At 38.3% G+C, this 19659-nt stretch overlaps 1 protein-coding gene across 1 annotated transcript; it reads left to right on the top strand.

Annotated features, from left to right (window-relative positions):
- The first annotated feature begins 1454 nt into the window (after window positions 1–1454).
- Window positions 1455–14105, top strand: LOC118895323 (ferritin light chain-like). The gene is made up of 4 exons (XM_036852252.1): window positions 1455–1526; window positions 3314–3414; window positions 13583–13847; window positions 13944–14105. Exons 1-4 carry the CDS (start codon window positions 1455–1457, stop codon window positions 14103–14105), a joined length of 600 nt encoding a protein of 199 aa, XP_036708147.1.
- The last annotated feature ends 5554 nt before the right edge of the window (window positions 14106–19659 follow it).

Genomic DNA, 19659 nt, shown 5'->3' with positions numbered 1-19659 from the left:
ATAGCTCCCAGTAGCGGGGAGGGTGTCAGACCCAGTCAGTGTCTGGTAGGAGAGGGTCTCAGTCAGCACCTAGATTCAGGTGGATTGGAAGTCACACCCTCAGGCAGCAGCTGGTAAAGAATGCAAACATACACAGCCTTGTGGGACGCAAGTGTAATAAGCCCTGCCGGCCAGGTGATCTGGAGGGAGAGGTGAGGTGTTCCCTGGCCGGCAGTTGTTAAAAATCAGGGCTCCAGCTGAGCGTACAGACTCTTTACCGGGAGACCGGCGCGCGAGCAGAGAGAGAGCTCAAAGATGGCGGCCGCAGCCTGGCTTCCCACAGAGCGACCGGAAGCCTCTCGCCCCCGCCGAACCGGAAGTCCGCCCCCTTGGGCTAAGTTCAAGGCCCAACAAGCGGGTCTGTTTGACGCGAAGGCTGGGGGAGTTGCAGTCGCCGTCTGCACGGTGCCCGGGAGTAGTGGCCCGCCAGGGGCTCTCTCGCCAATTGTTACCCTCCCATGGGATCCAGGAACACGGGCCAGGAGAGCCAGGGGCGTCCCCTCGGTGGCAGCCGCAAACCCCGGAGTGCTGAATTCCCCTGCGGGAGATGCTGCCGCTCCCGGTGGCAGAGAGCCGAAGATGGTGCTCGCTGGCTGCCGCGAGGCAGAGGGGGAGAGCGACGAGGGCACCTGCCAAAAAAGGAAAAAGAAAAGAAGGGGGGGAAAAGGAAGAAAAGGCAAAAAGGGAGAAAAAGACGGCACCCTCCGGCTTTCGCAAGGCCGAGGGAGAGCAGGAAGATGGTGCCCACCAGCCTCCAAACCTGGACAGCGTCCCAGCAGACCCCTCCCCCTCAGACCAGTACTTTAAAATTAGCAAATGAACCACTTTCACGGAAAATCTGGGTGCTTTGCAAAGAGCTGCTTCCGTGGAGGCCCTGAGGCAGGTGAGTCCTCTGCGGGCCCCGTAAGGGGCATTTCTAGTTCACCACAGCCCAGGGGTCGCAGGCACAAGTCTTTTTGGTCTTTGCAGCCGTATGTTTTGGGGGCTTGGCTCTCAGGTGCTGGTCTTAAAAGTTGGGGTGCCCAATGTGGGGTACGAATCCGCTCCTCAGGGAGAAGCTCCAGGTTTTGAGTTCCCTCAGGATTGTGGGTCTCAGGGCTGGGGTGAGGTTTCTGGCGAGATTGTGTCTCAGCCTCTCCTACCCTCTTTGGTGTGGTTTCCCTTTCATTTGCCTGATGTGAAGGGGTCCCTCTACCAATTTTTAGGTTTTATTCAGAGGAGATTTTCCATATACAGCTGTACACTCCCTGTGTCCCTGGAAGGAGGTGAGTTCAGGATCGTCCTTTGTCGCCATCTTGAATCCTTTTTTTTTTTTTTTTTTTTTCATTTTAAAAGTTTATTTTGAAGATCATGTTTAAAAAAAAGTTAAAAATAATCCGATAAAATATTGCACGGAATACACAAATTACATAAGTATGGTGATTAAATCAAATACGGGAAATATGTTTTCTTCTGCAATTCTGGAAATAAGTTCTGTTGTCGTGAAGGTTCTTATACTTCCAAAAAAGGGAGGGGGTGGAAAGCATGACAATTAAACCTGCCTCTTAATTATGTAAATATACAGTAGATACCAAATTTTTCTGTTCTTCCCAATAAGTCAGTTTTGATCTTCAGACTATGCCTTGTTTTTTAAAAGATATGATGCTAGAAATTCAGTGGGATTTTGTGGTCTGTCCTTTGCAAGTACAGTAAGTCCCTGTAATAGGATAGGCACAATTGTCTGATCCAAGTAGGCATGAGTTGGCAAAGACTGGAGGTCCACTTTCCGTTTTGATGACTCTTCTGAGTTAACCTTATCATTTTCTACTATCCTTCCACTCTAATCTTTTTTTCTCATTTTACCTTGGAAATTGATCTGAGGTGTGAGAGAAAGCATTGGGGTATCACTGCTCTAGAGTATCATGGCTCTGCCTTCATAGACAAACATCGTCATTCATTTTAATCATAGTTTACTCAAAAACCATAGATAGGTAGGTTTCCTTCCTTTTTTTTTTTTCTTTTTTGAAACTTAAGGGAAGTTTTGATGAATTTTTTCAAAATAAACGTTGCCTTTTTAGAGGTCAAATGATGCCTTCAACCCTAGAGTCAGAACACTGCTAGCAACTTTCCAATAGCATTTCACAGATGCAGAAATACCACTTTAACTGGTATCCTTGATACAAAGAGAACGTCAGAATGGAGCCCCACAGTGAGAAGCCAGGATCTGGTGCCATCAACAAACAAACTCAGATGACACATTAAGAAAACCAGAGTATAGCTTAATAAGAAGCAGCAACATCCATCACTGTGCAGGTGGCAAAGCCCTAGATGCTCTTTGCAAGCTAAGAACATAAAACTACAAAGTAGCACAAGCTGAAACCAAGGTAGCTGAAACATAATACTGTGCAAGAAAAGAGAAAATGTTCAGGAGAGAACACTGAACTATCTAGGAAAAAAGTAACGAAATGGGAGAATAGGAGATGAAGAATGACGTTTGTAGTGTAACACAAGCATTTGAGACATAAAAGTAAAAATTAAGATTTACTGATGCATTCTACAAATATTTTTTTAGAGCCCACTGTATTCCAAGCACTATTCTAGGCACTTGGGATACCTGCAAACAAAAAGACAGTGAATGAACTCTGCCATCGGGGAGGCAAATCAGGGAGGCAAACAAAGAGGAGGAGAAAGGGATTGTGATCTGCATTCATGAGAGAAGGTCTACACATGCAGAAGAGGTTTTAGGAAACTTTTCCAAAACATTGAAGACTGAAGTGTCCATGCTTCGCCATATATTGTGAGTTTACCAACTTTAAAACAGAGCCCAAGTCCTAGATGATGAAATACTTGAATACATCTTTAAAGAGTTGTCTAAATGTTTTTTAAATATTTATCCACTTCATGGCCCTTTGAAGTAGGATAAATGAATTGATACTTAGCAAACAAATGTTTTATTAATAACCACTGTAGTTTGGCAAAAGTTATCATGTTGTCATTGTTTCCAGATGGGAGTACTTGCATTCTCTCAAATCCTCTTGTGATCACAAAGTTCTGAGATTAATCTTCCTCTAAGTACCTAGGCATCATTAGCATTAGATATCCAGACTGGATATCTGGACTATTAGATTTAAGATTTATTGCCTGGTGTGAAACTCACAAGCACACACACACACACACACAGAGTGAACACACACAGGGCAACCCACTTGCAAAATTCTTTCTTAGCCAGGATTACATCTGCATGGGTTTGCTGTATCTTACACTCTCAGTTTCATTTCCCTCATTCCACTTGTAGAGTCATGTCCAAGTGTCTCCTGGCGGATCATGGGTAGTCCATCACTCAGAGCAGGAAGATAACAAAGCAGCAATACTTCTGAGGTTGTGTCAGCTTGGAAGGTAATTAAATTTGCTTACTCTAGTTTGCAATAGTTGTTTGAAGAAGTGAAGCTCTGCCACAAATCATTTTGGCAGCTACCATTACCTTGGTCTGTGAAATGGATATTACATAGACTCATATGTCAATCATTGTAATGCCAGCCTAGGAAAATTTTAAGAGGGGAGATCTGTTTGGGGGGAAAAATGTGTCCTGCATTGTGCTCTATGCCTGCTGCACTGTTACTGCTGCTGGTTTCCAGTTCTTATATAAGTTTGTTTTCTTTTATCCTTTCTCTCCATCTCATGGTACTGTTTTCACCTAAATTAGACAAATCTGGGTCCTAATTCCAATGTCAAAATATTTTAGCTGTGTTATCCTGGGACAGTGGCCTTACTGCTCTCAGCCTCAATTCTCTCATCTGTAAAATGGGCATCATGATTCTGCCAACCTAGTACAGTGTTATTTTGCTTCGTTTTTTGTAAGGATTAACTGATGGAATGCAAATAAATGACTTAGTCACAGTGCATTCAGTCTACCATTAAATAATGGTTTATCTGATATTACCATGTTCAAGACATTGCATAGAGTAAAGGTTTAATAAATGACAGTTATTTTTATTATTATTACTAATGAATATATCATGTTTTGACATATACCAGGAACTATGCTAGGAATGAAAAGGAACCAAAAATGAGCAGAACAGTATCTCTAACTCTCCTTCAAAAGCAGTAGCCATGTTGATATACACACACACACACACACACACACACACACAAATACACACAAATATCCCTTCTCTAATCATGAACAATATAAGGCAGGAAGAGGTTGAAAATATGCCCAAGTTTCTACAGCAAATAGCAAAGGTTTTGCTAAAAGCCAGCTCAGTGCCATTTCTTTTGGACTTAAGCAAATAAAATGCTCCAAAATATTACAACAAAAAATGTGAACAATTCGAAATAAAATTTCCCAAATGGCTTTTCAAAACCCACACCAGCATTAGGGCTGTGTGAGAGAAATAACCATAGAGGAAAATGTCAATCTAAAAAATGACGTGTCTTCTGCAGTCTGATAAACTGTTCATATTACAAACCTAAACTATCCCCAGTGGATTTGTGAGTCATTAAAAATAATAAAATCAATACCTGACCAGTTACCAGATCTGCTCCACAGTCATGTTTGATTCTGCAACCAGACATTTGCCCATAGAAGGAACAGCCCTGTTCTTCATAGTAGAAGAAAAGAAACTGTCAAACCTTATCACTTATGTTCCTTTACTATAATCTGTATCCCTGCAAGTTGTGAAATCACTTTGTATATATTTTGAAGTCATACCCTCATTCCTGTTATCTGCTCCCTGCCCACCTCCACAAAGTTATCATTTTCAGAAAAATATTTCATCTCAATTTCACTTTCATAAAATGGGCATGGTGAGTCACTAATTCAATACATCTACAATATATCCACAGAAGAAAATTTAATCTGTAGAGTTCAGCCAAATCCTTTAGGATAGAAACTTGCCAAAAAGCTGTGGAATTGTTTCTGAGCCAACAACAGACAGCACATAGTTCAACACTGTCAGATGGGGTACATGGTGATTTTTGTTTGCAGATGTAGGGAATGAGGAGAGATGTCATCACATTTCAGCAGAAGAAGAGCAGACAGAAGTGTAGGAGAAAGGTAGAAGGGACTGATAATAACAATATACAACAATAATATTGACAGCTATCATTTATTGCATGCTTATTCATACAGCTGAGAAGACTGTGTCTTCCCCTTTGCCACACAGCAAATAGGTGGTGGAGTTTCGATTCAAACCTAACTCCAAAGCCCAGATTCTTAACCATTGTGCTGTAAATCTCGTGAAGCTAAATTTTCTCCTGAAATCGAAATTTGTCTTCTTTTTCTACCCAGCTTGGGCATTCAGTAGCCTAGGGCTGCCCAGGAGTGTACACAGCTACAGATGGGGGTGGAGTGGCAGCAGAGATAGTCTGAGGCAGTAGATCTGTAGCAGAGATCTGCTGCACAGAGCCCACTCCTTCTACACAGACCATGGCTTTGGGGAAACCCATATCCTAAACAATGTGGGTTTAGCTTAAAGTCCCATCAGATAACCAAACATATCCGCAATAGAGGAAGTAAAGTTCAGTTGAATAGGAACTTGCTCCAAATACATTTTGCGTATTCTCTCTCTAATAGCCTCAGTCTTTAGAATGACTTTGCCAGGTATCTGAAATCGACTACATTTCTTATTTCTTATAACGACTACCATTACTTTCTTTAAGTCACAATTCCTATGTTTACCAGCCTTTGTGTTATTTCTTTCCTTTTCTTTTCTTTTTTTTTTTTCTGCAACTCAGACAACTTTCTAGGTCACCTGTTCCTTGGAAATAACTAAAGAAATTGTAAAGCTAATTGAACTTCAGCACCTTCTGCCTCAAGAGTGTACTGCTAAAAAAAAAAAGTAAATTTTGACTCCAGACAACTCTAATTCAAATCACCTTTCACTCAGCTGGAAGGAAACTAGAGCATAATGTGTAAACTACATATATTTTTTATTTCATTTATTTTAAAAATGTTTTCTTCTAACTAAAAAGAATAGTTACCTATGTATTAGCATTAAATAGAATTTATTTTGCCTGCGTTTAAAAGTTCCTTCAGGGAGGCTGTAAAGATATGTGTCTCTTTTGTCCTAAACAATTCAGTGAAGTTTGAAGCTGACAGAATTTGGATTGGTTGGGAACATCCATGACCCTCCTTCCTCAGCCAAAGAGAAAAAAAGGCATCTCTGAAAAGAACGATGTTGTGTTCACTGTGCCCTAGGGATGCAGAAACATCACTGAAACGTAGGTGCATGGCTCATAGGGTCTTCTTTTTTGTCCAAAATTTTCAAAATTAAAACTTTTCCAAAGATTGAAGTTAACCCAACCAATAAAGAAGATATACATCCTCACTAATAACACTACTAATATGAAAGAAATCTATAAATAGAGACCCATTCTCAGCAGTATTCTCCTTCAAAAATAGGCAAATTCATCTGGCCTTTAGTGGATATGCCTAAATTCTGGAGAATCAGTAATTCAAAGCCATCGGAAGTTTAACTCTAATTTAAACCAACATCTGCCCAATAGAATGTGCTGCTGACTTTCTCAGCTTTCAAAATAATCTCACGAATGCAACAGCCAATATTTTTGAAAATGAATACACAGAACCTTTCCTTCTAAGTTCCTACTTTCTAACCCATTGGTCCGGTCTAGATTAACCTTTTTTATGCAGAAAAGTGATCAAGAGAAAGTTGAGCTGGAGACAAGCCTGCACACCCCATGAGGTCAAGTCTAGTGATGTGGGACTGTGTGTATAGTCAAAGGGAAAGTTTTCTTTTTTGCAATACAATAAGTGTGAAAGCTTAGAGAAAAACACACAATAGCTGTATCTATACTTCGGCGAGAATTCTTGGTTGGAAACTGAGAATGCTTGATGTGGAGAGAAATTTTAAGATGTTTGCTAAATATTTAAAATGTATTATAACTACCCAAACCCCACTCCATCTCAGCTTTGGTTTTCTTGAGACACCAAATAGAGATTTAAATGTCTGTTAATAATATTTTTCTGTTAAACTGCTATTTTGATGAATGACACATCTTGCAATATGAACCCCCATTATATTTAGGTTGCAGTGGTAACTTCTAAGGCAATGGTTTCCAAGAGTCCCTCCGGCTCCTTCTTCCCCTCTAAAAACACAAAACAATTAGTAACAAGCGCTACCTTTAAATAGAGAATTTACATATGATTACTTCTTTTCTTTTTACATTCAAAGCTTTAATGATTTATTATATAAAGACCTACTGGGAATTGATAGAAAAACTACTGAGTTTTAATAGGTAAATAGAAAAAAATAAGCATTTCATAAAAGAGGAACATTATAAACAAATACGAAAAATAATTTTTAATATTGAATTTTTAAAATATTTTTTACAGGATATAAGATTGACATACATTGTGTATGTGTGTGTGTATATATATATACACATATATATATGCTTCAGAGAGTTATGCTTGTTTTGATGTTCGGCTTCTCAGCATCAGTGGTCCCTTTCCTTTCCACTTTCTCCTCTTGGTTGGACACTAGAGGCTCCTTCCACCAGACCCTCCCCTCTCTGCTCCCCTGTGCCAGGAAGTAAGCACTTGACCCAAGCTGTGATTTTGACTCTTGACTGTAATGACAGAAGGACAGAAGAAATTGCTGCTGTTTATTCAGTAACAATGACTACTGAGTATTTCATGCTTTTAAACCCTGCAGCTGCCAGTCTATCTTCAGCCTCACTTAGAACCCTCTCCCCATATATATCTAACAAATTCTCTTTTCAGTTAAACTAGCCAGAATCTGTTTTTACTGCCTGAATGCAAATTACCATAACTACACCTATATGTTTGAGTTGCATTTTAAAACTCACTTTTCTTCTGAGTCATCTGATTCATTGTGCAAACAGCTTTGACACTGCAATGTCATGAACCGTTGTTTACATATATGTTATCATAGCAAACAGCTAATTAAGATACAGTAGTCATAATAGAGTCATTCTGAAAATGAATAAATACAGTTGGTCGGTGTGTTGGCAACTTCCTCACTGACAGCCTATTCCAGAGTCATAAATTTTGTTTGCTTCATTGAGAACTTTGCCAAGATAGAATCCCTAAAAGATCGAGTGGGCGAAGAGCTACTTAGATGTGCATGCAAGGACATGACCCTAATCTTCTATCTTTTTGCCAAGCAAAGCCTAGTCCACAGACCAGCATCATCACCTTGGCACTTGCTAGAAATGCATACCCTCAGGTCCTACTCTTGAACTGCTGACACAGAATCTGCATTTAAAACCATTCCACAGGACATTTGTTTTCACATTAAAGTTTAAACAATTCTATCCTACTTTACACTTTGCATTTATCACTTTATAATTTACTATTTTAGTCTCCACTCTAGCTATAATAACAGACTGCCTCTATATAGGTGCTTTTCAAAGCACTTTAATATCAATTTTATGATTTCATTTTCATAATCTTGGAAGGCACGGGCAGATAATATTGCTTACCATTCTAGAAAGGCAAGAACTGAAACCTAGAGAAGCTGACTGATAAGGTCACCACGTAGAGTGGTACAGTCAGGATTAGCACACAGGAGTCTTCAATTAAAGAATCAGTGTTGGCTCTGGAGTGATTACCCGTTCATTAGTCTTCTAAGAAGGAATTATTTCAGCAGTATCTCCTTTAAAAGGTTTGTTCAGCCTCTGCTTACACCCACCAAGGGGTCAGGATCTTATTACTTCAAAAATCAGCTGTTTAACTTGTGGACTGTTTTAACTTTATAAAATGCTCTGATTTGAAATATGCTTCTCATATCTTTGAGTCTAGAAAAAAAGAGAACATTTTAATCTTTTCCCCTTCAAATATTAGAAAAGAAATCTTTCTTTAAGTCTTTTCTTGTCCTGGGCAAATTATTTCAACTATTCCCCAATGACGTATTATCTAATCCCTGATCTTGATCATCTCTATTAAGAACACTCAAGGTATGCGGGGTTCTTATTAAAAAAAGGGAAAATAATCTAATAAGGTCTGACCAGCGTAATGTACAGTACGATAATTACTTCCATTAATCCAGACATTCTCTATTATTAAGGCTGCCTAAGGTTCATTCACCCTTGGCAATATTCATATAATATTCTTGTCTTATACTGAGATTGTATCTTCATGTTCATATAAACTTTTCTCTTGTCAGGTTTCCCCCATCCTATCTCTGAATTAGTATTTTTTATTGTTATTCTTGGTGGTGGTTTAATTTTTGTTCCTGATACAGAGCATTAATTCTTGTTCAGTGATGTCTTATTTGTTGTAGATCATCATTCCAGACTCAGAAGGCCATTTGAAATCTTGGTTTTACTGTGAAGGTTGGATTATGGGGGCAGATTCTTCCACTCTGAGACAATCAGAGCCAGTCCTTTCCTTGACTCAGCCTCACAGACAAACAGTCCAGGCCCAGATAAATCTCTATAAGTCTGTATAAGATGGGCCATCATCATCCCACTATAACCTATAGCTCTACTAAGAACTGTTGAGGTTTTGAGAGGCCAATTAATCACCTTCCTCTTTGAATTCTAAATCATTTGAGTAATAGATATCAGATTCAGAAAAGCATCAAAATGCAAGCTTTATTGCTCACAAAAAATTGGTGACTGTAACGTAAAGCAGAGGCCAATATTAACTTTTGATGTCCATGCCCCTCTCTCCTTCATAGGAAGCTGACCTGTGCTAACACATGGGGGGCTAGAGTAGAGAGAAGAACACATTCAGCCTATAGACAGGTAGCTTGGAAACAGAACCAATGAGAGGCAAGAAGGGGCAGTTAGATTAAACAGAGCCCCTTTCCCTAATCTCAGTCATCAGATCAATCACTCCACCTCCAGTGGGGAGAACCACTAAGGAGGGGAGGTCCAGGAATGTTCTCTCAATATGTTCTCTGCTGGGGTGGGAAATGGAAGTCGCACTCCTCCCAAAATGGAAGGAACAAAATAATGTGTCCCCACTAACAAGAAGCCCTGGAGCAGGGTGTTGATCCTGCCAAGCAGGCTGTTTGCTGTCTCTTGCATGAGATTTGTTCATTTCTCCCACTAATCCTTTGCAAATACCACTGCTTGATTAGAATCCTTCCCCCTTCTCCACTAAAACAAATCTCCCTTTGGTGCTGTTTACTTACTGGGACTGCATTATTTGAGTCATTGAATGTTGAAACACCTAAAGATCAAATTTGTTTCAAAGGCAGACACATCAGATTTAAATAGCTGCTGCCCATGAGATGGAATAAGGCTCTTAGGTATCCAGTGATCAAGGTCTTTTCATGTGAGTGAAACGCAGATTTAAAGGCCCTGTGACTCCCTATTCAGTCTCCCTGGAAGAAATTAACACTCCACCAAAACATCAGTGCAAGTATTAACCAATGTATATACTTAGGGAAAAAAATGTAGGTAGGGATATGTTACTTGAAAATTTTCACGAATGAAATTCTAGGTGGATGTGTGTTATTGTTATGTGTGTGTTATTGTTATTGTTATGACTAAACTAAACTTTTAAAAAGGATAGGCTTAAAGCAACTTAACTCCTAGTTTTTGTTTTACTTATAATACTTCCCAAAATTGAAAATACAATTTTAGAAGAGGGGTCAGCAAATATTTTTTGTAAAAGGCTTGATAGTGACTATTTAGGCTTTGAGGTTCATTTAGCCCCTGTTGGGACTGCTCAACTCTGCTTTGCTGTTGGAATGTGAAAACAGCCACGGACAATGCACTTTTGAGATTGTATGCTCCTTAAATGACCATCTTCATTAGCTTTTTTCTAGATTGATTTACCAAACTCTGCCTCTTAAATGTGTTTGAATATTTCTACTAAAGATCTTTTCACCTTCTGGAGGTTTTACATCATTTATGCTTAGCAAAAATTTTTCTTTTCAAAAGGCAGAACTTTTTTCTTTTCCCCTAGATTATTAATAAGGTTTAATTATTTTGGACATATGAAACATAATTATATTTACAAACCAAGTTTCTGCTTAGTCCACAGCTGAGTCTGACAGCCTGCACATTTAAACAATAAAGGGAGCATTAGGTGTTTGATAAAGGATTTATTAGATGAAAATTCTTTGGGTAAGTTAGTTCCTAAGGAAGAACCTGGAATTGTGACGCTCTATGCCAAGTAAGAGAACCCTGTAGCTTCTACTCTAGACACTTGTGAAGTATCTGCTTTATATGCTTAGTTTTTATTTTGAGGTGCCTCTTCATTTATAGATAATAAATGAAACACGTGGGAAGAAAGTTAATAATATATTCATCATTATTAATATGTAAATAATATCAATACATTTATAATTATATTAATGTTTAATACCATAATACTATATAATACTGTATTATTATTTTCTATTAAATTATATTCGATAATATCAAAATTATCATTTTAATAATGTAATAATTATGAATATATTAATGAATTATTATTCAAAGACAGGCCTTAGGTCATGTGCACACTCTCTTGGACACATAATATCAATTTAGATCTAATTCTTAGAAATAAAATTTTGTTGGAAGATAGAAATCCTAATTTGTATCTGAAGGTAAATGAAAACTATTATTTTAGCTATGGACATTTTCTCGCCACAATCCAATTTTAAATACTGATTTTTTTTTCCTTTTCTCGGTTTTTTTCCCCAAAGAAACATGTACGGAGGAAAGAAACAGTAATGTAGAGTAAGACTAGATTCATCTTTCCATTTCCTTCCAGAGGTTTTATCAAACCGCCCATTAATTGGTGCCCTCTATTGCTTTCAAACAACTATTAATCGTTACTATATTAAGAAACTTATCGGGGTGGTTAAGAATGATTTCCTCTGCAGTTAATGACAACGGCAGGCTACATTAGGTCGGCCAAACATGTTAGCTTTGCAGAAACACGCTGCTCACTGGGATACTGTATCTCGTTCACTGTGGGAGAGTGAAAAATGGGAAAGATGCTGAGCCCAAGCAAGCTCTTTGTGGAAAGCGGGACACACAGGAGCTCCAAGCGTGTATGCAGAGAGGTGGTTGTCTTGGTGGCCAGGGGTTTGAAGGACTTCCAAGTGAAGGCTTAAAAGGGTTTCTCAGATTGTAGCCCACATGCAATGTACATCAGAATCACTAAGATTAAGTACTTAAAATGCAGATTCCTGATTCCCACTTCAGAACGACTTAATGAAAATCTCTCGAATTGCAGCCCAGGAATCTGCCCTTGTTGGTAATCATCTCTAGATGAATTTTATGCATATGAAGGTTTGAAAAGCACTGAATCAGTGGTTCATGCTGCAGAATGTTCTACTTTTCATACTCCACTAGAGATTTCAAATAATGACCCATTGGGTCTTAGGAAGGTCTTGTGCTTATTTGAAAGGAGGATTCTCCAAGCCTATTTGCACAAAAGTAGGAATTCTTAATTATATTGGAGTCATTGACCTTGGCAGATCAAGAATCCCCTGAATTACACATAAAGTGTGGTGTGTTTCTGTATTTTTCTGGGGTGAAGATGTTTATCCTTTATCAGATTTTCAAATAGCTCCCTAACTCCCTCCCAAATTTCTGGATCACTGGACTAAAGGGATCAAATGCAACAGATTTATTCTATTGGAGACTTCATTTACCATGGTCAGGACAGCAGGTCATTTGCTTGATGACAAGAAGAATTAGTCCTTAAAATGTTTTGCAGCTTTTTTATCATAAGTTTTTCATTTCATAAATTATCACCTGTTTCTGAAGTAAAATACCACACACATTCATCATCAACCTAATATCAGAAGTCTGGATCTGAATGTTCCATCAGCTGAATGCAAAATTCATGTCAAGGATGGGAAATAGCTAAACTTCTGACCACAAATGCACCCTCTATTTCCTATTATCTATCACAAATTTTGCTTGCATAAAAAGGAAGAGGTTTTTGTGACTGAGATCACCTGTAATTTTTACCCTGGCACTATCTCACTGGGAATATTATAAGTCTCCATTGTTGTGTGGTAGTCTTTGCACAAAGAAGTTATAACAAGAGAAGAAATGAAGCTAAGTGAAAGTAAATAAGGATAGAACCTACAAATATTTATAACACTGTGAATCTGGGTTAGTGATAAAAAGCTTTATTTATGTCTGGTTAATAATATTGTGTCAAGAAAGACAGCCTCTTAGACAAAGAAGAAGAGTTCTTTATAATGTGAATTTTACAAAAAGCAAAATCTTTAGTTAATATATATAAGCTGAAAGCAAATAACTATTGCAAAACAATATTCTCTAACTATAGTCAGAACTTAAATTTTGACCTATATCAATAGTACAAATAATAAATCTAGATAGGAAAGAAGTGCTCAATTCTCTTTGAATACAAGGAGACAAAGAATTTGACTCAAGAAAACTGCCTCAGCAATGTACTCAGTGGTCTCGTGGATCTCTCTTGCTTCAACAGTGTGTGGACAGAACAGACACAGGGACGCCCCTTACTCCAGCCTCCAACCACCCTCCAACCTTTTTTCCAGTCACAACCTTCAGAATCAGCCACTCAGCTATCCTCAGTCACCTGGACCAGCCAACACCATTTTTTGAGCTTAACTTCTTATTACCAATCAACCATAAGCTCCCAGATTCGTCAGAATTACTCCACCAAAGTGGAGGCCGCCATCAACCTCCTGGTCAACGTGCCTCTTTGGGCCTCCTACACCTACCTCTCTCTAGGCTTCTGTTTCAACCTCAACATTGTGGCTCTGGAGGGCATAGGCCACCTTTTCCGAGAATTGGCCGAGGAGAGGTACGAGGGCACCGAGCATCTCTTGAAAATGCAAAACCAGTGCAGCGGCCGTGCCCTCTTCCAGGATGTGCAGAAGCCATCTCAAGATGATGGGGTAAAACCCAGAACACTATGGAAGCCACCATTCTCATGGAGAAGAACTTGAACCAGGCCCTTTTGGATCTGCATGCCCTGGGTCCTACCCTCTCAGACCCCCCGCCTCTGTGACTTCCTGAAGAGCCACTTCCTAGATGAGGAGGTGAAACTCATCAAGAAGATGGGTGACCAGCTGACCCACCTCTGCAGGCTGGCTGGTCCCCAGGCTGGGCTGGGCGAGTATCTCTTTGAAAGGCTCACCATCAAACATGAGTAGGTGCCTCCAGAGCCCAGCAGCCTTTGAGGAGCCCTCTGGTGACAGGGCTTCTGCTTGAAGCCCCTGTCTGCAGCCACTAGGCAGTTTTTTAAACACCCTGGAGCCCTCTCCCAAGCCTTGGACCAAATGGAAATAATAAAGCTTTTTGCAACAAAAAAAGAAAAAAAAAAAAAAGAAAACTGCCTCACAACAAAATCCTGGGCCCATGGACACTGCAGAAATGCCTAAACTCTAATGTTAGTTTTCCACCTGTTTGCCACTTTCTAGCTTATATTCCTACTTTCTAGGAACACCTGTGACATATAGAGATCACACAATATATACTGCTTCAATAGGTACATGAATAAAAGATAATCACTAAAGAAAGTCGAGATTCTCATTATATTAGGGTAAATATATGAACTATATGAAAAAAATCTCAATGGCCTAAGACAGTACACTTTATTCCTCGCTCCTAGAAAGCTCAGTGCATAACAATGGCAAGTCCTGTTCCATGCAGCAATTCAGAGACCAATATAAATTCTGGACTCTTCTTTCCTGGGAGTCCACATCTAGCCAGAAGGAGGAAGAGAGAGAATGGAAAAAAACATGAGAGGCTTGAATGGGCCACTCCTGGACATGGCATACATCACTTCCACCTACATTTCATCAGTCAGATATCCATCACATGACCCCACTTAACTACAAAGGAGGCTGGGAAGAGTGGGTAGGCTGTGTACTCGGGGAGGAGGTGGGGAAGCAGGGGGAATGATGGGGTTCAATTAACAATTAGCTTGTCTCTTCTACACCAGAATTAGGGAAAGCCCTTTCCTAACCTACGTAAGTCATACCTACCAACTTAGAGCCAACTCTGAGTTTACTTACCTACATTATGATCTGTGCAATGGGGTTTTTTTTTCACTAGCTATTATCCTAAGTAGTAAGATCAACCTAGTTGTAATGTTGAGTGAGTGAGATGCTTACTAGTCTAACAGTACAAGAGGGACTCTTCTAAGATTTAATTGTTACAACTTACTGAATGTCTCTTGGCGTTTTTAACCACTTAACCAGCAAGCTGTTTATTATTGAATCGTTCTTTAGTATAATTGCCGTTATAGTTCTGAAGTTCTTCCTAAAGAGTCCTAGGTTTTCTAATGTAAGCTATCCTAACTCTCCTCTCCTTCCCATAAGCATTAATGAAGCAATGGATCCTTTTATTCACACTGTTTTGACATGCACGATGTGTGAAAAGCATAGTGAACTAATGGAGTTATCTGTTTCAATCTCACATATTCACCTCTTTGACCCTGTGGGACCATTTCTTAATGAGGCTATCAGCTGTACATACCAATAAGATTGGGACTTATGCAATTACCTCTCAAATCTCAGCTACTCATTAGCAAACTACCTCTTCAGCAGTTAAATTAATTAACCATTTAGCTAAGAGAGGCTTCATTGCTTTATCCATTTTTACCTCTTACTTTAATATATCATAATAATATGCCTCATGTGCACTATTCTGCTGATTTATGAGCAAGGTTTTCCAAGTTTAAAAAGAGATGCTAAAATTTATTTTTTTATTAATTGTAAAGTCTTTCCCACCTGCCTCTCACCCCCTTCCTCCATTCCATTTTTCTACATTTCTCCAGTATATGTTCATTTTCACAGTCAAAAAAGCAGTTAACCCCAAGGCTTGTTAACAAACCTAAAGGTGCATTTCATCCTTCTTACATTCATGTATTTGATAGTATATATATCAATATTACTCTGAAAAAAATGGGAGGGGAAGGGCTAACATATTCTATCATAGAAAAGTGCTGTGCATAGAGAGTGTTTAGTAACTAAAACATCAAAAAAAAATCTTGCTATTGTAAGGTTTATCTATAGGAATTACCATTACAAGGTATTTTACTTCCAAAATATGCTATTCATGTAACACAGTTTTGAAAATGCTTGGTCTCTTCCACTCCCACTTGCTTTAGTCATTCTCTTTTTTTACTCCTACATGATATCTAGTTCCTAGGAACATTTTTTTTTTTATATCTTTGTTGGAATATAATTGCTTTACAATGTTGTGTTAGCTTCTGTTGTACAACAAAGTGAATCAGCTATAAGTATACATATATCCCCATAACCCCTCCCTTTTGAGCCCCCCTCTCATCCTCCCTATCCCACCCCTCTAGGTCATCACAAAACATCGAGCTGATCTCCCTGTGCTATGCAGCAGCTTCCCACTAGCCATCCATTTCACATTTGGTAGTGTATATATATATCAATGCTACTCTCATACATTGTTGGGTCAGAAAAGGATTATAGGATGTTTCCATTGTTCCACAAAACCCATACCTTGACAAATGCTGTATATACAAATATAAAAAAATTGCTACAGATTACAATGACAACCTTCTTTCTAAGGGCTTTTTTAAAAATTGCAACAGAAGAGAGATTTTTGTCTCTCACCTCTTTTATTTTTTCTCTCCTTGCCCCTGATGAAAGTGGAGTCTTTTAGTACAAAATTGTATTGATGGTATCCTATGAAAGGCATTAAACACTTTCAAATACAAGCTTATCTTGTAGATGCTCCATTCTACAGAATCTACTATTATAGAAGATTGTGGTGATTATTGTCCAAAGAGATCCACTATTGCCATCCTAAGACAAATCCAGCAGGGAGGACAATCTTCCAGATGGCTCCAAGACTCCAGGGATCAGGGAAATTTAGAAAGGGTACTAGAAAAGAGAGATTGTGGGAGGCCAGGTAATAAAGAAACTCCAGAGAACCAAGCATCCATCCAAGGTGACTCTGCATTGACTGTAATAGTACTACCAAAAGAGCAAAACTTTATTTTGCATCAACTACTGAAAATTCTTATGTGTTTATAATTAATTTCTAACACAGTTTTATTTTTATTTTTGACAATTAACTGTACCTACCCACCCTTCCAGACACTGTGCACTGGTTAAATAATGTTATTTACAATGACCAGTGACAAAATCTGTCAGTGGTAAATGTAAATTGAACAGAATGTAGTCATGTATTTGACAAAATCAGTTAGTCAGGAAAGTGTTAGGCATTTCCTGGATGAGCTTAGACTTCCTAATGGGGTAATCAGTTTTGATCTTCTAGTGACCCTGTGAGCAAACGGATTTAACATGCTTTTTATACATCTACTACCTTGCCTCTTATTAGAAGCAGTTTCCCCAAAGAAGGGTACTTTGGTCATATATGCTCATAAAATCTTCCAGAAAACAACAATGTGAATTCAAGAGAGCAGCTACTGCTTATTCTCAGGGGCAACATTAATACTCCCCTTAAACCTTCTCAAGGTTCTCAAGATGATGCTCTTATGATTCAGAGGATGACTTATGCGCTTATGATTCAGAGGATGACTTCTGTGGCTTCTTGCATCAGCCTCTTCATTATATCCTAGTTTCCAGCTTATCCTTATCATGCTAACTTCATAATCCAACAGACTGGGCACACACACAAAAAAAGGAAAAAAACAGGTGAGATTTTGACTCATTCTGTTCTTTTAACTTGCCCATTAGATCAATACTGGTAAAGTGATCAACTGAATCTGATCTTAGAACAGAATTACAAGGAAATTATAACATAAGAGTCTTTCCTTAAGTAAATATATCTCTCACAGCTCAAATAGAATGAATAATTCCTAAAAAGTTTTGCCTAAGGGGAAAAATATGTCACTAATAAATTTTCATTAACTTCTTTAATTAGCACATTTCAATTAATTGTTAAATCATCATCTAGAAAAAATCTTAGTCAAAAGATGCATATCACTGACAACAAATGGAAAAAATGTTTGTATTAAATGGTTTACCTACATTTATGTTATGTACTAAGTTAAAAGTTATGCACACACATGCACGTGCCACTAGTTGAAAATAATTTATATTACTTTGAAATATATAATTGTAATTATAGTATTTGATAAACTATTAGGTTACTTAGCTTCATATACTAACCTGTAGATTAGCAATCTTAATTTCAATCTCAAATGACTTCCACATTTACTTCAATTGTATAAAAGTAAGAATATTCAGTGACTACGAACCAAACAGTTGTTATAGAATTCTACTATGCTGGTGGACTATAGGTCATGAAGCAAAAATAGAAAAATAAAAAAAAAAGAAGAAGAAGAAAAGAAAGACAGTAAGTTCCACATCGTATTCAACATCACAAAAGTACCACTAACACATTTAAACTAAAGCAATAGAGAAATTCAGATTTCAGAATATGGTAGAAATATGACTCAAACCATTTGAAATCTCAGGGTCATCCGTGTAGTAGGTGGACTATCTTAAGGTAAAAATAGATATCTGAAATTAATTTTAGAATCAGATGCTGTATAATCTTATAGAAAACAATTATTCTACTGAGTTCATCCAAATTAGTCAAATGATATAAATGTGCCATTCTTTGGCTGATTGTGCATTCAATACACATATTTCTAAAGAAGAGTGATCTAACATCGATAATCTAAGCTTTCTTGTTAGCAAACTAGTGAAAAAAGAGTGATATAAGCTTAAAGCAAAGCAAAGAAAATAAATAACATAAATTATAGCAGAAATCAATGAAATTGAAAACAGGAAAATTTTTTAAATTAATGAAGACAAAAGCTTCTTCTTTGGAAAAAAAATGGTAAAATTGACAAACTTCTAGAAAAGCTAACTGAGAAAAAAGAGAAAAGACACAATTTATTAATACCAGAAATGGAACAGGGATCATCACTATTGATCCCATGGACATTAAAAGGATAAATAAAGGAATATTATGACTAACTCTTTACCACAAATTTGATAACTTGGATTAAATGGACCAGTTCCTTGAAAGACAAATTAACAATACTCATATAGGAGAAAAATATAATCTGAATAGCTCTATATCTTTAAAGAAGTTAAATCAATAATTAATAAACTTCCAATTAATAAACTTCCAATTAATAAACTTCCAATCAATAATTAATAAACACCATGACCCATTGGTTTTTTTGTTTTTTTTTTTATAAATTTATTTATCTTATTTATTTATTATTTTTAGCTGCGTTGGGTCTTCGTTGCTGCGCACGGGCTTTCTCCAGTTGCAGCGAGCAGGGGCTACTCTTCCTTGCGGTGAACGGGCTTCTCATTACAGTGGCCTCTCTTGCTGCGGAGCACGGGCTCCAGGCAGGCGGGCTTCAGTAGTTGTGGCTCGTGGGCTTCAGTAGTTGTGGCTCATGGGCTCTAGAGCGCAGGCTCAGTAGTTGTGGCACACAGGCCTAGTTGCTCCGCGGCATGTGGGATCTTCCTGGACCAGGGCTCGAACCCGTGTCCCCTGCATTGGCAGGCGGATTCCTTACCACTGCACCACCAGGGAAGCCCAAGGTTTTTTAATTGAATTCTACCAAACATTTAAGGAGGAAATGATACAAATTCCTTACAGTCTCTTCCAGAAAATGGAAGCAGAGGGAGAACTTACTAACTCATTCAATGAGACCAGTATTACTGTAATACCAGATAGAGACATTAAAGAAAGGAAAACTCAAGACCGAAATCTCTCATGGACATAGATGCAAAA

The sequence above is a fragment of the Balaenoptera musculus genome, chromosome 5 (assembly GCF_009873245.2).
Source record: "Balaenoptera musculus isolate JJ_BM4_2016_0621 chromosome 5, mBalMus1.pri.v3, whole genome shotgun sequence".
NCBI classification, from domain to species: Eukaryota; Metazoa; Chordata; class Mammalia; order Artiodactyla; family Balaenopteridae; genus Balaenoptera; species Balaenoptera musculus.
This window is presented reverse-complemented; position numbering and strand designations above follow the sequence as displayed.

Bases quoted from the DNA above. Each gene is read 5' to 3' on its own strand.
- LOC118895323 (XM_036852252.1), top strand. From the start codon at position 1,455: ATGGTGATTAAATCAAATACGGGAAATATGTTTTCTTCTGCAATTCTG. The intron at 1,527-3,313 runs GTTCTTATACTT...TTCCACTTGTAG, and splicing joins TAAGTTCTGTTGTCGTGAAG to AGTCATGTCCAAGTGTCTCC. The intron at 13,848-13,943 runs GTAAAACCCAGA...CTACCCTCTCAG, and splicing joins AGCCATCTCAAGATGATGGG to ACCCCCCGCCTCTGTGACTT.